General features: G+C 44.3%; 1 protein-coding gene across 4 annotated transcripts in view; it reads left to right on the top strand.

Moving 5' to 3' along the window:
* RALY (RALY heterogeneous nuclear ribonucleoprotein) overlaps positions 1-20,175 on the top strand; it is a 218,641-nt gene that overhangs the window by 167,682 nt on the left and 30,784 nt on the right. For all 4 annotated transcript variants that reach the window (XM_079979935.1, XM_079979938.1, XM_079979936.1 and 1 more), the window contains one exon: positions 16,624-16,887. In XM_079979935.1, coding sequence (XP_079836061.1) covers positions 16,632-16,887 — 256 coding nt within the window. In that variant the 5' untranslated portion in view covers positions 16,624-16,631. The remainder of the gene's footprint in view (positions 1-16,623; positions 16,888-20,175) is intronic.

The following is a 20,175-nucleotide window of genomic DNA, read 5'->3' as shown; positions in this document are numbered from 1 at the left end:
CTCCTTAGTCCCTAGGCAACAGACTGAGAAATGTATAGATGATTTTTTGGCAATGTGAAGGTGGCCACCCAGCTAAATGCACCACTGAGTCTGTCACTGAGTACCATTTGCTGAGGGGCAAACTGAAAGGGAGAACAGGACTGTAGCTCAGTGGTATGGCTTCTCCCTGGCATGCAGAAGACCCTAGGCTTCCGTCCCTATAATCCCCAGAAAGGGCTGTGAGAGACTCCTTTCTGAAGCCCCAGAGAGCTACTTACTGCTGTACAGAGCTAGATGGACCACTTGGTATGACTCAGGACACTTCTAGACTGTTGCTATTTTGTGGTGAGATTCAATGGCATATACAGGTTGCATATACAGATCCGCTTCTCCAAAAGATCTGACTAAGGAAAGTAATAGGGAAACAGACTGGAATGTGGGAGAGCAATTGCTTTGACAGCAATGTTATCCAGCCTTCCTGCAAACAAACCAGGATGAATGCTCAATAAACAGATTCAGTATAAGGCAGCTTCCTACGTTCACATGTTCCTGCGAGGGTTGTCCTGTTGTCTGGTTTATGCTCAGCAACTACATAATAACTACACATTCCTCAGGCAAGTACAAGATTTTCTGGGAAAACCCATTCTACTTTGAGACAAGGTGTTGGCACCGTAGATGGTATGTTCCCATTGTCAGGAAATGTTTGCTGGCCCAACAAGTATTAGGAATGGGACGTCAGCCCACTTCCCAAACTGTTGTGATAAATGTGTCTCATCCTCACAAATACTTTCCTCCCATAGAGAGGAGCATCTGCTTTTTATTCTGCTGGTATAAATCCAGAATAAACCAACTGGCTGCTGCTGATTTATACCAGATTTATCCCAGCATCACTCTGAGAGTTTGATCTAACCCCACACTGCTTATGTGGAAACAGCATTTGCGGAACCTACCGTATTTCACAACACTTGTATCAATGTTAAACAACATGTCGGCATACATGTTAACAAGCGGGCAATTAAAAAGACATTAAAGTTTCTGAGTTCTCCAGGTGGAGTGCTGTGTGGTGAGGTTTTTTTTATATCAGCACTAAAGAAATCTACAAAAACACTCATTCAAATGATTAAATATGGTGCAGGTGTTCTCAACAGAAACTTCTCCCTCGTTCAGCATAATTAATTACACTTAAATTTCCTTAATTACCACTGGAAATGTTAACATTTCCCTACCTTGAACATGTCCATGCCCAAAGTGGCTCCTAAAGGAATCTATTGTTTTGTAGTTTGGGAAAGATGGAGATTATATGCACAGAAGTATTGGCTTCAGGTCCAGCTCAGTAAAACTTGGAAGGGAGCCCATGAAGCAAGAAGCAAGCAATAAACTTTTACAAGGAAGCAGCATTCATAGATGGCCTCAGGGAAGAAGACGGGTATGTTCATATCCCTTTCACTGCCCCAGGCCTTACCCCTCTGTCTTCTCTCTCATATATCCAGGGCACCATTATGTGGTTCAGAAATCAGCATCCTAAAGGGCTAACTCTATATGACACACATATTTCCATATCAGAGGTTTGACATCATTTCCCTGCTTCAAATCACAATCATGGATCTGGAATCCTATAGTGAGGGGCAACCAGTGGAGGCAAATCCATTAGGGCAAATCAGGTTCTGCCCCACCTGTTAAAGTTGTAGGTTTAATTTACATAAAATGCTGTGTCCAAATGCATTAAATAAATGTCGTAATAATAATAATTTATTATTTATACCCCGCCCACTGGTTGGGTTTCCCCAGCCACTCTGGGTAGCTCCCAACAAAATATTAAAAGCACAATAAAATGGCAAACATTAAAAAGTTCCCTAAACAGGGCTGCTTTCAGATGTCTTCTAAAAGTAAAATAGTTGTTTATTTCCTTGACATCTGATGGGAGGGCGGTGGGCACCACTACTGAGAAGAGACTCATTGTAACCTCACTTCTCACAGGGAGGGAACCACCAGAAAGCCCTCAGTGCTGGACCTCAGTGTCCGGGCTGAACGATGGGGGTGGAGACACTCCTTCGGGTATACTGGGCCGAGGTCAGCATCAACACTTTGAAATGTGCTCGGAAACATACTGGGAGCATTGTATTTAAAATGTGTAAAGGGATGTTTACCTTAGGCAAAAAAAAAAAAGGTTCCACTCTGGCAAAAGCGTCAGAGAAGGATCATTGCACTGAGCTATGATATTTCATAAATCTCCAAGTTTGTTAGCATGTGAGGAGAATTTTCCATGGAATAGCACCCAATATGGCAAGTACAGACAATGACAGACATTAACTTTCATACTAGAGGTGTGGAGAGAAGTTTGTGTCCAATTGTCTTGCACACAGCAGACCTTCTCTGACTGTACACAACGTACCAGAGAGAAAAGGGTTCTGGTACTATGCTACACAGTTTCAAGATGTTCAGAAGAACTTCATTTGTTTCCCTGTGAAAGGAATAATAAGTCAGTGTGGCTGATACGATGTTGGAGTTAATCTGCATACAGTGTGTAATACTCTCATTGCTACAATGCAATTATGCAGAGCATGAAATATTAATACAAGATGGCTTAATGTATTTTTTTTTTACTTGTCAAAAGAAAGGGGTCTCTTAAGTAGTGTGAAATTATTACAGCCTATTTTTCATTTAAAAACATTGTGAAATGTTCCAAGAGGGGAGGACTCCCCCCCCCCTAATGACTGAATGACTAATCTATAAAAGTCACCATTTTAAAAAAGAAAGAAACCATAAAACATAATAGTTTGTGTTTGGGGTTGTTGTTTTTTTGTTTGTTTGTTTGTTTTTTGCCAAGGTTTCTATTTCCAAAATGGAGATCTATGGAAAACTCCAGGAAGAATTCCATTGTTAAATCCGTTTCCCATTTCATCTGCCCTTTTACATTTCAGCTCGGTTGCATTTCTGACATGTGTTTGGTGCTGCCAATTGCTTGTTTCAAGTTACTGGCCTCAGATGCTTTTCTGCATGAACATTCTTGCTCATTTTGCACTGCACCATGGTTTTTGTAGTTTTGCAACTGCATAAACTGAGGCTCCAGTGGATCATATTGCAAGATCACAAAGACAAAATCTTATTGCTCTGCTTAGAAAAACACTTCCTAGATGAATGCACAACAGATCAGGGGCACAGAATACAACATTCCCAGCCCAATGTATCTGGTCTGGTAAAAAAAAAAAGTTCTAGCTTCAGATGATGGGAAAGTTCCAGCAGCCTGAGAATGGTGAGCGTGCATTAGTGCATAATTTGAGGGGCCAGTGGGCTAGACCAAGAGTCTGTTGATCTAGTCTCAGTAATTCCATAGCAGATTTTGGTTGAACATTAGAAGAAATGTCTGGACAATTACCTCTCTCGCATGAAGTCTAACATGGGACTTCCTGAACTGAGCAGTGGAATGGACTGCATAACCTAAAACATCTGGTTTACATGTGACTTATCATGAGTAATAGTCATTCATAAACATATCCTTTTGCCTAATCCTTTTATTTAAAACAACAACAACAACATCTGAGCCAAGCAGTGGCTTTAACTAAGCATGCAGAGAGCAGGAACCGTGCATGAGCTTGCTAGCTCTGACTCCATGTTCCCATCCTCAGTGTCTTCTGCACGTTCAAGGGCAACTGCACTTGGTGATGGTCCCTGCATGTTTTAGAACTCTGGAAAATCAGGGTTCCAAATGCCTCTGAGTGCTCAGGTCCTGCTTGCAGACTCCCCATAGGCATCCAGTTTGTTAGAATTCCTGCTCCGTGATTGCTGTCATGGGATTGTTCTCTTTCACATGACTGTGTATGTTTTGACTCCATAGAGTGGGAAGTGACGGAGACAGGATGTTTGTGTTACTGTGTTCCGTGAAGTGGGACTATTGTCCTTTGTTCTTTTTCTCTTTGCTGTCTGATGCTTGAGAGAGAGGGAGCCATGTTGCAGTGTTCCGTGTGTGTTTATATGTAAATAAAGTAGATTAGCCAAAATGCTGAGTTGCTGAGGTCTGTCACGCAAACTGTGAGCACTCTGTGGAACCCTAAGTGTGCCAGTGTCTGTTAGCATCAGTCGTTGTGATGTTCAGGCTGAAGAAAGCTTTTGAAGCTCCTGAACGAACGACCAGGAGGGAGAGAACATGCCAGTCAGGCATGTGTCTCCACCAGGGTCCTACTCTAGGGTAGGACGAGCTCCTGACACAGTTGAGCACTGCAAGAACAGGATGCTAAACTAGATGGGCCACTGGCCTGATCCAGCAGGCTCTTCTTAGGTTCTTATGGGAGGCTTGCCCATCACACATAGTCATTCTTGAACATGAGAAGGGTGGTTAGAAGGGCGAGGGAGGGCTAGCATATTCACGCATGCTCTCCCTTTCTCACATGCTTAGTTAAGCCCATCATGAATGCCTGTTTGAGCTCCAGTGGCTGCCACCCAAATCTGTCACCCCATTCCAGTTTTGCCTGAATTCTTCGGGCCCTCAGTCTGCTTCTTGCTATGCATTAGTTCCAATGCCTTGATTGCCAGTTTACCCACATTTCCAAACTGTAGCTCGACACACTGGCAGTGATGATATTATTTACAGGCAGAACCAGCTGATCAGAGATATGACCTTTTGTGAATTTAATTGCTCAGGGTCCATTTGAGAAGCATTTAGACTAATACCAGATCGATGCTTTCTTAAGACAGCACTTGAGATTCTGGCATTTATGTTCTTTGGAACCATAGCATAAGGTGTGAAGCAGAACTTTTACTTTAATATGTTAAGATATTCAGAGGAGTAGAGGGTTGTTGTTGTTTTCTCCCTACCTGCTCCTGTCAGGCTTAATGATAAAGTTGGGAATCCACGTCTGAATCTTTGAGAATAGCCTGGAGCAGTAAGGATAAGAAGGCATTATCTGAGCAGATAATGAGTTAAAACAAGCCAGCATAAAAGGCTCCCAGCAAGAACTTAAAGGGCATTTCTGAAGGGCCTTTACTCTGAAATGTCTAGTCAAAAGGATGCTAATCAGACACATGTTATTCCTGCAATGCAGGGGGTTGGACTAGATGACCCTGGGGACCCTTCCAACTCTACAATTCTATGATTCTATGTTAGATACATACCTGATAGGTGCCTATTCCAGCAAATGGTGGTGCAATGCAATACAACATCTCTCTGTGTGAACCAAATCTCACAAACATAACAGGTGGCTCAAGACGGCTCCAGGTCACATTGTTGGCCAACCCAATGCAATGCAACTTTTATGTGCATGGCAGATTTCACACGCACAGCAGGTGGCTCAAGATGACTCCAGTTTACATTGTTGGCCACGGACCAGCGCAGTGCAATGCGATTTTTATGTGTGTGGCAGATTTCACATGCATAGCAGGTGGCTCAAGACGAATCTGGTTCACATTGTTGGCAAACTCGAGCATGCAGCTCAGGATCTCCTCTGCTATATCAGCTAATCTCAGGTCTTCCGAACTAACTTGGCAAGTCCTGCAAGTTGGACAGATGTCACTATCCTGTATCAAGTTCTCTGCTGGCCAAAAGGTAGGCATGAAGAACTCAAAGGGAAGGAGGGATATATGGAAATACAGTGGTACCTTGGGTTAAGTACTTAATTCGTTCCAGAGGTCCATTCTTAACCTGAAACTGTTCTTAACCTGAAGCACCACTTTAGCTAATGGGGCCTCCTGCTGCCGCTGCACCGCCGGAGCACGATTTCTGTTCTCATCCTGAAGCACTATTTCTGGGTTAGCAGAGTCTGTAACCTGAAGCATATGTAACCAGAGGTACCACTGTACACACACGTACACACTTTCATTTGTTTCTCTTACTGAACATTATCGCCATCCCATTTCCCCAGAGGCAGCTCTTCAAAGCAGCCCCTTAGCAGAGAAACATCTCTGTTGCTTTGCTAGGTGGGTGTTGTAAAGAGTTACCTCTGGGAAAACTGAGAGGGGAAATCAAAACCCCACGTGTCCTGTGGGACCCTCTTCAGCTGGAGATGGGCTTTAGGCCCCCACCCTCAATTTTCTCATGAGCCATTTTAAAGAGTTAACTCTAGTAAGTTCATAAGGAGAGCAGGAAGCATCTTCATCCCTCAGCATCTGGCAATCATTGGCATACTGCTTCTGAACATGGCTGTTTGGCTTGTTTAGAATAGAACTTCCTCTGCTGTTTTGCTCCATCAGGGCTGAGGCTGGTAGGCTAATCTGTCTGCCCCACCATTAAAAGCTGGGAGACCTCTCCAGCAGCTGCTGCCAGGTGGCAAAGCAGACGAGAAGAGAATGGGAAACAGTAAGTCCCAGAGCTGGCAGATTCCCAGCTGAAGTAGTGAGAGAGCCCAGGTGGCAAGCTCTGATTAATCCTAGCTCTATTTTTAGTTAACAATCCATTAATCAGTTAATTGCACCTATTAATTGATTTTCTTTAAAAAATAAATCCATGCCTTCTAAATAGATACCCCAGTAACACCATAAACTCTTTAGGCAGAAAAAGCAAGTTCCATTTCAACTGTGATCACAGTGGTTCTTCTTCCGTTTATTATTTGTTCAGAGAGATAAGGTTTAGTGGTATTTTATAGGTAGCATGCTAGGGACGAGGCAGTTTACAATTCAGCTGGTGAAAATAAGTCTATTGCATTTATATCTCATCTTAACTTTTCCGGAAGTAAGCAGCACACCGTTAAAGGGAGCTGCCACACCTTGAATATTCTAATTCCTGTTGGCATGGATAAGATTCCCTCTGTGGTTAATAATAATAATAATAATAATAATAATAATAATAATAATAATTTATACCCCGCCCATCTGGCTGGGTTTCCCCAGCCACTCTGGGTGGCTTCCAACTGAATATTAAAAACAATACAGCATTAGGCATTAAAAACTTCCCTAAAAGAGGGCTGCCTTCAGTTGTCTTTTAAAAGTAAAATAGTTGTTTATTGCCTTGACATCTGCTGGGAGGGCGTTCCACAGGGCAAGCGCCACTACCGAGAAGGCCCTCTGCCTGGTTCCCTGTAACCTTACTTCTCGCAATGAGGGAACCGCCAGAAGGCCCTCGGTGCTGGACCTCAGGGTTCAGGCTGAACGATGGGGGTGGAGACGCTCCTTCAGGTATACAGGGCCAAGGCCGTTTAGGGCTTTAAAGGTCAGCACCAACACTTTGAATTGTGCTCGGAAACGTACTGGGAGCCAATGCAGATCTCTCAGAACCGGTGTTATGTGGTCCCGGCGGCCACTCCCAGTCACCAGTCCAGCTGCCGCATTCTGGATTAATTGCAGTTTCGAGGTCACCTTCAAGGGTAGCCCCACGTAGAGCACATTGCAGTAGTCCAAGCAGGAGATAACCAGAGCATGCACCACTCTGGTGAGACAGTCCGTGGGCAGGTAGGAGCTGGTAGACAGCTGCCCTGGACACAGAATTAACCTGTGCGTCCATGGACAACTGTGAGTCCAAAATGACTCCCAATGTCATCCATACTGTGCACTCTCTTGCTGCACAGCACACCTGAGTGGATGAAGGTGAGAGCAAGGGTGGAGGAAAAGGGTAGGAGAAGCAGTGGATACTCTCAGTTTGTTTTCCTATCTCAGCCCAACCTGGTGCCCTCCAGTTCCTTTGGACTACAGCTCCCATCACCCCTGACCTTTGGCCACACTGGCTGGGGCTGATGGGAGCTGCAGTCCACAAGATCTGGAAGGCACCAGGATCCAGTCTCAGCTGCAGTAATTTCCAGGGCTAGGAGAGCTTTGAAGAGTAAATCAGAGTCCTAAACAGCTGAGCCAGAGAGAGGCTTGTTCCCAAATTAACAGTGGCACCTACTGGCCAAGCAGAAACCTGCAATCACCTACACAAGACACTGGATTCTAGGCAATGCACACAGAAGCAGCTGATTTAACATCACTTAGTGATGTTGCCCAATATTCTAATTGGTTGGCACATACTTTGAAATTAGCTGGTCATAATTCCTATATGAATCATAAGTCCTGGTTCTGACTTACTGAAATTGCAATATTTTTGTGATTACAACCAAGATTCGTTACAAGTTAATGTCTCTTTTTCTCCACTTGGGTGGTCTGAGTGATTGGCCTAAGCAGCCAACTACATCATCTAGCTCAATATTGTCAAACCTGACTATCACAGACTCTCCAAGGTTTCAGACAGGGAATTATTCCCAACCCTACCTGAAGATGTCAGGATCTGAACTCAAGACCTCAGACGCTGAGCTAACTGAAACTGATCCCAGGGCCAGGGTTCAAGCACACCAAAACGATCTGCATAAATAATAGGTGCCTCACTTCCACACCACCATCTGTGGAAGCAGACACACAGCAAATAACTCCCAATCTATAAAACTACAGAGTATGAATAACCTTAGACTATCACCACCAACAACACAATATACAGTGGTACCTCGGGTTAAGTACTTAATTCGTTCCGGAGCTCCGTACTTAACCTGAAATTGTTCTTAACCTGAAGCACCACTTTAGCTAATGGGGCCTCCCGCTGCTGCCGCTGCGCCGCCAGAGCACGATTTCTGTTCTCATCCTGAGGCAAAATTCTTAACCCAAGGTACTATTTCTGGGTTAGCGGAGTCTGTAACCTGAAGCGTATGTAACCTGAAGCGTATGTAATCCGAGGTACCACTGTATGCTTGAGTAAATAAAGTGTGTTTTGAGCTGGCACCAAAATGAAAGAAACCATACTTCAGAGGGAAGGTCATTCCATAACTGGGGTGCTACCAAACAGAAAGCCCCTTTCTCACAATGCCACATAATGAAGCTCTGCTGGCAATGGGACATCGAGGGGAGGCCACCCAGAGATCTTAACACACTCTTAGCGCATGCTCAGGATGGTTTTTCTTTAACCCTTCAGTCACCCTTTTAGAAGCCCACAGAGGTCCTGACTCATGATGCCGCCTCCCTTCCCCCACCCACCAGTGGAAGCTCTATATTTATTTCCAGTTGCTTGTTAAAATTTGAATTTGTTGCTCTCCTTTCCAACCACAGTGAATTATAATTCACACCAGCAAGAACATTAAACGGGCATCTCTCAAGCTACATGATGGCAACTAAATAGCTGCTTGGTGTAGAGTCAGTGGTGAAAAGGAGAAGGATTTCTGTGAATAGTGATAACATCCCACAAAAAGCACTAGTAGAGGCAGTTCGATTCTGGGATAGTTTTTTCTGTTTATGGTCATTGTAATGGCTTTATTGTCATGTACTGTTTTTGATTTTATGCTACGCCTTTTGCTCTTGGGGCGCTATCAGATGACCTATTTATTGAGCATCCATCTGGAGTTGTTTAAACAACATTATCTATTTATTGAGCATTTGCGCTGTTTACAGGGAGGTTAGATGGTGCAAGTGTTATCCCACATTTTCCTGTGCCTTTTCACATCACTTTCCTTATTGCAAAAAGTCCAGTCTTTGGGGGAAGCAGGTTGGTTTCACAAGAGCTGCAAATCAGCTATAACTGCACAACTTGAATTTGTAGGTACATAACTGAATCCTTCCCCAAAGTAGCAACAGCCTAGAAGTGTCGTTAAGGAACGCAGATGGCGCTGTGGGTTAAACCACAGAGCCTAGAACTTGCAGATCAGAAGGTCAGTGGTTCGAATCCCCACAACGGGGTGAGCTCCCGTTGCTCGGTCCCTGCTCCTGCCAACCTAGCAGTTCGGAAGCACATCAAAGTGCAAGTAGATAAATAGGTACTGCTCCAGCGGGAAGGTAAACGGCATTTCCATACACTGCTCTGGTTTGCCAGAAGCGGCTTAGTCATGCTGGCCACATGACCCAGAAGCTGTACGCTGGCTCCCTCAGCCAGTAGTGCGAGATGAGCGGTGCAACCCCAGAGTCGGTCACAACTGGACCTAGTGGTCAGGGGTCCCTTTACCTTTACCTTTACCTTTACCTTTACCTTTACCTTTAGAAGTGTCCTTAATTTTCCATATGTCACTTAGCGACTCTTTTGTAGTAAGCAGCTAATAAGCCAAATTACTAATTATTATTGTGATTATTAACACATCATTTTGGCTGGATCAAGACTATATGTAAGTCTTTTAGGGTGTGGCCTCGCAATGGTTTTCGACTCAACAGTGAACCTCTCCCTGGGTGAGTCAAATCTCTTCCCTAATTGTGCAATATTAGATTTCAGCTATCATTATGCAGTTGGAAGTACTGCTTTGCGACTTTTTCAGAGAAGCAAGCTAATGCTTTTGCCAGGACAAACTTTAATTCATTTGGGGGTGGGAGTGGAATGGAAAGCAACACACATTCACTGGGGCTTTTAACAAGTGACCGGAAGGTTTTTGCAATCAATCAGGTCAAAGCTTGATGAAAACTCGAGCTCCCCGAGTGAGAAATAACTCACTCCATTCCCTTTCTTCTCTTTCAGCTTGTCATGAGAATAGGGATGATGAGAGAGAATGAAAACATATCAGATGCTGAAATTCAGTGATAAGCTCACTTTTCAGATGCAGACAGGAAGCCAAAACATGGCACCTGATGAAGGCCTGCTGTGAAAGGAATCAATGCCGGAGCTGCTCAAAATAGAAAAGGGCAGAGGATGTGCGGATCGTTCACTTGCTCGCTTATTTATTTATTTATTTATTTATTTACTTATTTCGTAAACATTTATACACCGCTTGATGGTAAAAAAATCAAAGCAGTTTACAAAAAAGATAAAAAAATAAAACCAAGAAAAAAATCACAATACTTTAAAACATACAAAAAGTTAAAATACTAAAACAGATTAAAATTCACACCAGCAATTCTAAGCATCTGGATAAGCTTACCTAAACAAGAATGTTTTTAGCAGGCACCAAAAAGAATACAGTGAAGCATAGCTGTCAATGTTCCCCTTTTTTAAAGGAAAATTCCCTTCTTCCGAATAGGATTCCTCGCAAGAAAAGGGAAAAGTTGACAGCTATGCCGTGAAGGTGCCTGTTTGATATCAATAGGCAGGGAGTTCCAAAGGGCAGCTGCTGCCCCACCAAACAATTGAGTCCTTACAAATGTGGGGCGGGTGTTATGTGGCATCTGCAGTAGTGCCAGTTCTGCCGATCAAAGCATTTGAGTGGGCACATGTGAGGTTAGGTGATCATGAAGGTAAAATGCTCCCAAGTCATTAAGGCTTTGTATACTAATAGTAACACCTTGAACTTGGCCCAGTAGCAGGTCAGCAACCCGTGCAGATCTCTGAGCACAGGTGTCGTATGCCGACAAGATCCCACTCCTGTCAGCAATTGTGCTGCAGCATTCTGCACTAGCTGCAGCTTCCAGATTAAGCATGAAGGAAGCCCCACATAAAGTGCATGGCAGTAATCCAGTCTTGAAGTAACCAGTGGGTGAACTACTGTGGCAAGGCTTTCCTGGCTCAGGAACAGCCCTAGCTGTTGAACCAGCAACAGTTGATAAAAGGCACTTCTTGCCACTGAGGCTACCTCAGCCTCCAGTGATAGAGCTCAATCGAGAAGCACCCCCCCCCCAAACCGTGAAACCTGCTCCTTCAGGGTGGCTGCAACTGTTAGACAAAAATCCCATGACTGCAATCATGGAGCAGGAATTCTATCACATGACACTATATATTTTGACTCCACAGAGTGGGATGTGACGGATACAGGATGTTTGTGTTACTGTGTTCCGTGAAGTGGGACTATTTTCCTTTGTTCTTTTTTTCTGCTAGAGAGAGAGGGAGCCATGTTGCAGTGCTCTGTGTGCATTTATATGTAAATAAAGTAGATTAGCCAAAATGCTGAGTTGCTGAGGTCTATCACACATGAGCTGCACAAACTCTGCGGATCCCTAAATGTGCCGATGTCTGTTGGCATCAGTCACTGTGATGTTCGGGCAGAAGAAAGCTTTTGAAGCTCCCAAACGAACGACCAGGAGGGAGGGAACATGCCAGTCAGGAATGTATCTCTGCCAGGGTCCTACTTGAATGTAGGCTGAACTCCTGACCGCAACTCCATCCAGAGTAGGCAACTGGCCAGACATGGGAGCTACACACTAATAGTGCCTCCATCTTGTCAGGATTCAAGCTTGGGTTGTTGTTTTCTTATCCACGTCATCCACCAGGGTGACCAAGGGCGACACTCTTCCATGGCCAGGCCTGATCCCAGATTGGAATGGATCTAAGATCCCTTCATTGCACAGGGTTAGACTAGATAACTCTTGTGGTCCCTTCCAATTCCACCATTCTGATTCTATTATTCTATTATTCCAGATCATCTATGTCCTCCAAGAATGCTTGCAAGCTGCCCCACCTCTTGTCCCTTTGTCAGAGTCAATGATTCTTTCTTTTGGTTAAGCAAGAGTTTGGGATAAAGTTGAACAAACTTTCTCTGTTTAAAAAAAGGAAACCATGTACAAATGTTGACCCTGCAAGAGCAAAGAGCAAAATGCCTAGGGAAATTATGGAGGTTGGTCTCTAGGGAGCTTTTTAGATCAATATTTGTTTGTTTGTTTACCCTGCTCTTCAGCCAAAAAGGCTCCCAGAACCACTGACATTCATAAAGCAAGACAGTCCCTGCCTACAGACTCACCATCTAAGAGACATGTCACAAAAGGAAAAGGGAGGGAGGGGAGAGGGGGGAAGCAAATTCAGACCTCCATTCTTAAAGTTAAATAGTTGTTGTTGTTTAGTCGTGTCCGACTTTTCGTGACCCCATGGACCAGAGCACGCCAGACACTCCTGTCTTCCGCTGCCTCCCACAGTTTGGTCAAACTCATGTTAGTAGCTTCAAGAACACTGTCCAACCATCTCGTCCTCTGTCGTCCCCTTCTCCTTTTGCCCTCCATCTTTCCCAACATCAGGGTCTTTTCCCGGGAGTCTTCTCTTCTCATGAGGTGGCCAAAGTATTGGAGCCTCAGCTTCAGGATCTGTCCTTCCAGTGAGCACTAAATAGTAGTTCTTATAATTAACAGCCCAGGGGGAAGTGCTGTTACACTCAAGCCCTGCTCGCAGCCTTTCCATAGCCAGCCACTTGGCCACTGTGAGAACAAGATGCTGGGCTCAGTGGGCCTTTGGTGTCATCCAGCAGGGCTCTACTTATGTTGGTTAATCTGCTGCATGGAATGCTGTTGCAATCATTCCAAGTGCTCCAAAAAGAACTTTGGTGTGTTTTTCTTCTTCAAAAAATTGTTGTGTCGTGCTATTCTGTATACATTTACTTGGAAGTAAGCCCCCTCTGGTTTCAGGAGGTAGAGGATTGCAGCCTTATTTCAGAACAACCAAAAGCAACATTTCCTTTGGAAAGCAGCTAATGAAATATTAAAGACACGTCAGATATCCCAGCCTTGTTGCAGGTCCCCTTATCCAAAGCCTTGCTTAGAACAATATTGGTGGGGGACTACTAGTACCGTGCTGCTGTTGTTTGTGCCCCTTGCACATATTCATGCACAATCGTACACTTCCTTGCTCCCTGTGCCAAGCCTGCCTCACTGTACCTAAGACTGAGTATATAAAGGTAAAGGTAAAGGTACCCCTGCCCGTACGGGCCAGTCTTGACAGACTCTGCAGTTGTGCGCCCATCTCACTTAAGAGGCCAGGGGCCAGCGCTGTCCGGAGACACTTCCGGGTCACGTGGCCAGCGTGACATCACTGCTCTAGCCAGAGCCAGAGCCACACACGGAAACGCCGTTTACCTTCCCGCTGGTAAGCGGTCCCTATTTATCTACTTGCACCCGGAGGTGCTTTCGAACTGCTAGGTTGGCAGGCGCTGGGACCGAGCAGCGGGAGCGCACCCCGCCGCAGGGATTCGAACCGCTGACCTTTCGATCGGCAAGCCCTAGGCGCTGAGGCTTTAACCCACAGAGCCACCTGTGTCCCCTAAGACTGAGTATATACCATACATTTAAAGCACAAACACCCCAAGAATTCTGTGGGGTTTTTTAACTCTTCGCAGAGCTACAATTCCCAGGTCCTTAGCAAACTACAGTTCCCGGAATTATTTCAGAGGGGTGTGCTTTAAGTGCATGATGCATACACAGTCTATGAAATTTTTCAGCCCAGGATAACTAGAAAGCTGGTGTATCTAGGAGAGATGAATAGCTTTGTCTTGTCTCACAGCTCAGATCTGATGTTTGATATTTTTTTTTAAGAACTACCTACTGGGAGCTGAGCCCACTGACACAGACCGTGTTGACATTGCATTGTGGGAGTGAAAAATGGAAAGCTAAAGCTATAAAGTCTGGCTCCGTGCTCTGTCTGGATTGCATATGCATTGCTCAGATCTATTCAGATTGATCCGGGGGGCATGAATAATGCAGAAGGCATGAGAGGAGTGGGAAAGGTGAATTTGACATGCCCCATGGTATTCCAAGGCCAGCGCTGCTCTGCATATTGAAAACGGGGTTCAGTCCTCCTCGTCGCAGCCCAGTGCAATCGAACTGGCAGGCGGAAGAGTCTTTGCCAGAGAACAGCCTCTCGCAGCTACTCGAGCCAATCTTGCAAACGGCTCGGGAAGGAAGACCAAAGTGGTGTAAAGAGAAGCGTATTCAGGGTGTGCTGTTCATCACCGTGGGAGGTGGTGGAAAGTCACACAGGCCTTGCCCCTTGGCCCACAGGATCAGGAAGGGCCCTGGGTGGAAATTGGTGGGGAGAGGAGTGTCGGAAGGCAGAGGGCTGTTCAACACCCCCTTCCTCACATCCCTGGAGGCAACTTTCAGCAGAGAGGGTTATGATTCAAGGAGAAGAGACATTTGAGAGAAAGTGTTTTTAAAATTCTCTTTTAATACAGTTGGCGTGTCCCATTCTCAGTCTTCCAAGGAGGGGCTCTCCCAGTAGGGGAGGTGTCAGAGTGTAGTAAAAGCTTCTTAAATGTGTGTGAAGAAAGCATGAAGCAAGCCTCATAGTATAGCCCACTCTTTTGCTTATAACTGGAATGGTTCAGATAAGATTTCAGAGATCCTTCTCTTTTTGTGATGTGTTCCTGTTCAGTCTGGGCAGACACCCAAGAATATCCACCATCTTACCCAAACAGCTATCCCACTGTCTCTTTTCTATCATAAGAGTATTATTATTCATTAGTATTTATTAGTAGCACTCCTTCTGAAGTAGTAATTCTATGTACATCCACCTAAGCAAGGAATTCCCACTAAGTCCCCATCTGTGGTTAACAGTCAATTCCTTTTCCTAGGGAATTCTGGGAACAGTAGCTGCGTGAGGTGAATAGGGGTCCCCTAACCACTCTCAGCTGCCTTGACAAACTACAGCTCCCATAATTCTTTGAGGGAAGCCATGACTATTCAGGTAGTACAATGCTGCTTTAAATGTATAATACAGATGGTGTCCTAGAGACCCATTAGAAAGGGACACGGCTGGTCATACTATGAGGCAGAGTGAGGCAACTGCCTCAGGCAGCAAATGCTGAGGAGTGGGAAGGGCCAGCAAAGTCGGGGATGAGAGAACTGTGCTGCCACATAGTCTTATACCTGCCCTGAGGTACAGCGGAGGCAACCAGTGATGGAGTAAAAATTTAAGAGCCAGTCAGGTTGGATTCTGTACATGGAATTTATTATCTGAGTGGGGAAGGGATGAGCTGCCATCTTGTCTATCACCCCGGGCAGTAAAACATATTGTGCCAGTGCTGATGGGAGGAGTGGATTGAGATTTGATCTTTCGTTTGCCCATTGTGGGAAATATGAAGCACTGTGTAGCATCACCTGTCATGAATTCCCTCAGATTCTTGTATTTACCCTCCTCTCTTGACTTCTTTTGCCATGATAACTCCAAGTATGTTATTCAGCAGGTGAGAAAGGAAAAAAGAATAAAAGTGGGGGGAGTCAAATGAGAAGGAGAAACAGTTACTGTTTTGTCTCCCATTTCATTGGTGGACCTGAAAACAAAAGAGAGGATCCCCAAGTTGTAATGCGGCAACCCTAATCTGTAACGATGGTCGCATCCACACGGCGAGAGGGATTCAATGTTATGCTTTTCTGCTTGTTCCACCAGCACAAGAATTTCTGCTAGCTTGATGGAATGACCCACCCCCTCCTCTCCTATGCACTCTTCTCAGGGTTCTCCTGACAAGATCTGGGGGAGGCATGTGACCACATGGGGCAAAGAGAGGGGGTAAACCCTCCTTGCACTAGCAAGAGCCCTTCAACTGGCTTCTATTAGAGTGCCAGTTGACTTGAATATATTTAAAGCATATGGCTGCCCCCAAAGAATCCTGGGACCTGTAGTTTACTCGCTCTCATGCCCAGTACTCTTAACAAACTCCAGTTTCCAGGAATCTTTGGGGAAAGCAATGTGCTTTAAATGCATGGTGTGGTTGTGACCTATTTCTTGTTATTCTGTAATAAAGACACAAAGAAAGGGAATAGTTCTCTCTACTGATTGGACCTCTTTCCTAAATAAGGAAAAATCCTCCACAATTCAGAGCCCGGATACTATAAACCTAAAATTAGGCTTGATTGAGGTCTCAGGTGCCACAAGACCGCTGTTCCTCAGGCTTTGTGAGGATTTAGTTTCTGCATGAATAACACCTGACAAACGGGCTTTGGTTGTCACCAGTTCACTTTGTTCTCTGCATATTTTTGACGGATCATTTTGCTCGAATCACATGTGACCACCGTTGCCTGGCACCACCAGGCTCTTTTCCTTTAGGATGCTGGTGCCTTCCTGACCCTCCCTATATCTTGCCTACTCAGGTGTCAAGATGTCACTGAAAGTGCAGACGAGTAACATCACAAACAAGAATGACCCCAAGTCCATCAACTCCAGAGTCTTCATTGGGAACCTCAACACAGCAGTGGTCAAGAAGTCAGACGTAGAGACCATCTTCTCTAAGTACGGCAGGGTGGTGGGCTGCTCTGTTCACAAGGGCTATGCATTTGTACAGTACTCAAACGAGAGGCACGCACGGGCAGCTGTCCTGGGGGAGAATGGGAGAGTACTCGCCGGGCAGACATTAGGTAAGGACTCGTTGCCTCTTTCTCTAATATCTTTATTTGGAACTTGGTATGTGCAGACTAAGGTGGATGGGAACCCTCGGAAAACTGAAAGTCCCTGTGGAACTGGGGGAAGGCCTCTCCCATGTGAAGTTGACATGACTATCACAGAGTTTTGACTTTTGCATGGAAAGTTGTACTCTTGAAATAGAACCTTGAGTTGCAAGGCTAGGCAACCTATGCAAAAATGTGTTCCTGAGGTTGTTTTAAGAGGACTTATGCCATAAGCTCCCTAGCCTTGCAGGAGGCATGAAAGAAAATAGCTTTGGCTTCAGAGGAGTATTAATTTCTGGAGCTGATCCCCTCTACTCCTGTTCAATAAGCAACGTCAAGAACTAGCCTGCTGTTTGTTGAGTTACTTCTCATATACTCTGAAGCAAACGTTGATTTGCACCCATTTGCCTTCTGCATAAGTAAAATGTTCACACTTTACAACTTTATACTGCAAATACTTGCCTCAAAGAGAGGATTACATTGAGGGGCAGTGCTTACATTATTACTGTTACTATTATTTATTAAATTTGTATACCGCCCTTCATCCTTAGATTTCAGGACGGTTCACAACATAAATATACAACACAAAATACATGATAAAAACAAGAACAATCCTCTCAAACCAATAACCTTCCCCCAAAACATATTTAAAAGGGTTTAGGATATTCATCAGCCAAAGGCCTGATTGAAGAGGAATGTTTTTGGCTGGTGCCTGAAGGTGTATAATGAAAGTGCCAGCTATCAACCACTTAAATAACTGATGTGGTGCCTTTTAACTGATAAATGAATTAATCAATTAATTGATTTAATTAAATCTGCATATTATAACTAACATTACAAAAAAGCACAATATTGCAGTAAACAAAAGTTACCGTTCAATGTTAATAAACTTTTATGCATTACCTGTATAGCAGTCACAGGAAATCTAGCCAAATAGCCCCCAAAATAGGTTAAGTCTCTGCTTCATTAGCATCCTGAGTTATTACAGGAGGCCCTTGCTGATTAATCAACTAACATTTTAGTTAATTAATTTGCCAATTAAGCTAACTGCAGCCCTAATTTAAAGGCAGCTAGGAAGCATTAGAGAAGTAGGCCAGCCCTGCTTGTAGGTCATCTGCCCACCTTCTTCTGCTGATTCTGAGTCTTTTGCAACTAACTTGGGCCTATTAGAGGCAATTTGTTGCAGATCCGTTTTGAGTCTTTGCTGCAAGACAAACAGATGTTCTAAAACCAGGTGTGTGGGTGTTCAGGATTTCATTTTCTGCAGTGAGGCTGCCAGCTGCTGAACACGAAGTGATGATGATGTTTGCTGTAGTATGCGCTACAGCAGCACCGAGAGGTCCCAAATCAAATTAGGCACCTAATGTGGCACACACTGTGAAAAATGCAAAAGGCTTATTCTCAATGCTTTGGTTCCATGATATGTGACCGCAGCCCCCAATTGTTCACATATTACAAAAAGCAGCCTATCTACCACTAAACAGCCATGAATGATCACGCAGCGCAGGAGAGGCTTTTAATCATGAACTACTAGAAATGAAAGGAGAGAACAGTATAAGCTACCAAATTTCCTTGGGGATAATCCTGATTACCTGCACTGCAAACATAACATGTAAGCAAACTTACTGTGGAAAATATGTCCTGATGGAAATGGTTACTTCACTTAAACCTTGCTTTCATTGAAAAGTCTGAATGCTGCATCCAATATAGCTCATTATTGGTATATGCTCTGTGTTAATACAGTAGGTGTAATACTCTGCCCAAAGCCCTTGTTACTGTTAAAAGTGATAGAATCTTCTCATTCAGATCACAGCTGCTTCTCTTTAAACTCCCTAGCAGCTCAGTACTACAGGTTAATTTTCTGAGGTCTCTGGTTGAAGGATCTCAAGTAGCACAGCTGGGAAAGCCTGGGAAATTTTGAAAGGGTCCATGGCTCATTGGTAGATCACATGGTTTGCATACCCCCATCGTGCTGCCCGGACACTGAGGTCCAGCGCCGAGGTCCAGTTTCCTCACTGCGAGAAGCCAAGTTACAGGGGACCAGGCAGAGGGCCTTCTCGGTAGTGGCACCCGCCCTGTGAAACGCCCTCCCACCAGATGTCAAAGAGAAAAACAACTACCAGATTTTTAAAAGACATCTGAAGGCAGCCCTGTTTAGCGAAGCTTTTAATGTTTAATAGACTATTGTATTTTATTATTTTTTGGGAAGCCGCCCAGAGTGGCTGGGGAAACCCAGCCAGATGGGCAGGGGTATAAATAATTTATTATTGTTGTAATAATAATAATAATAATAATAATAATAATAATACCAAAGATTCTAAGGTTCCATTCCTAGCACCTCAAGTTATAGAATATTGGGCCCCATCTGATAAGCTCAGCAGCCATTCTGAGTTAGATGATACAACTACTGCGCCAGAATTATACCTTTAATATGCCCAGCCAGATACTGCTAGAAAGCCCACAATCAGAACTTGATAACTGTTGTTTATGCTCAGAATCTGACTATGTCGTTTTCAGAGGTACTGAGTCAACCCTCCTCTGCACATTGGTGCATGAAACCACCCACATAGTTGCCTTTTCTGCTAGAAGTACACAGAGCTTGCTCTCATGCCCAATAGCAACTATAGAACTGGACCACTCACTTGCTATTGCCAATCAGTATGTACCTGTATAAACACCTGTACAGTTGAAAGAACAGCTCGTGAGTTCCCCAAAGTCGGAAAGGCAGGGCACTTCCTCCAGATGCAAAGAGTAGCTTTAAACAGGGAGTTTTGTCATCAATAATAAAAGGAAATATGAGTTAGAGTCACCCTCTTTAGGTTGATTCATTCTTAAAACAGTTAATCTCTATTTCATCCCATCCTTAGCTATTCTGTCATCATAGTATTTTAAACCAGTGGCAAGCAAGATTAGATTTTGCCCAGCTGCATCTAATATCCCTACCTCTTGGAAGGATTAATGATCCCTGTCTCCTAGAAGGATCATTAAGAGCAGGGCTTTTTCTTTTTCAACCAGAACTCGCTGGACCTCAGTTCTGGCACCTCTCAGGTGGGTGCCATTACCATTAGAAGAGAACAGGGGAGGCTTTCATGGTGAGTTCCAGCACCTCTTTTTCTAGAAAAATAGAACCAAAGAAGACACATTTCCCTGGGAGTAAGCCCCATAGAACTCATTTTTTAGTAGACATTTATGAGATTTCACAGGAAGATAAAGAACGATGGGTTGGAAAAGGAAGAGTTCAGCTAATTTGACAGAAAT

The sequence above is a fragment of the Podarcis cretensis genome (genome assembly GCF_951804945.1).
Source record: "Podarcis cretensis genome assembly, chromosome: 6".
Lineage (NCBI taxonomy): Eukaryota > Metazoa > Chordata > Lepidosauria > Squamata > Lacertidae > Podarcis > Podarcis cretensis.
This window is presented reverse-complemented; position numbering and strand designations above follow the sequence as displayed.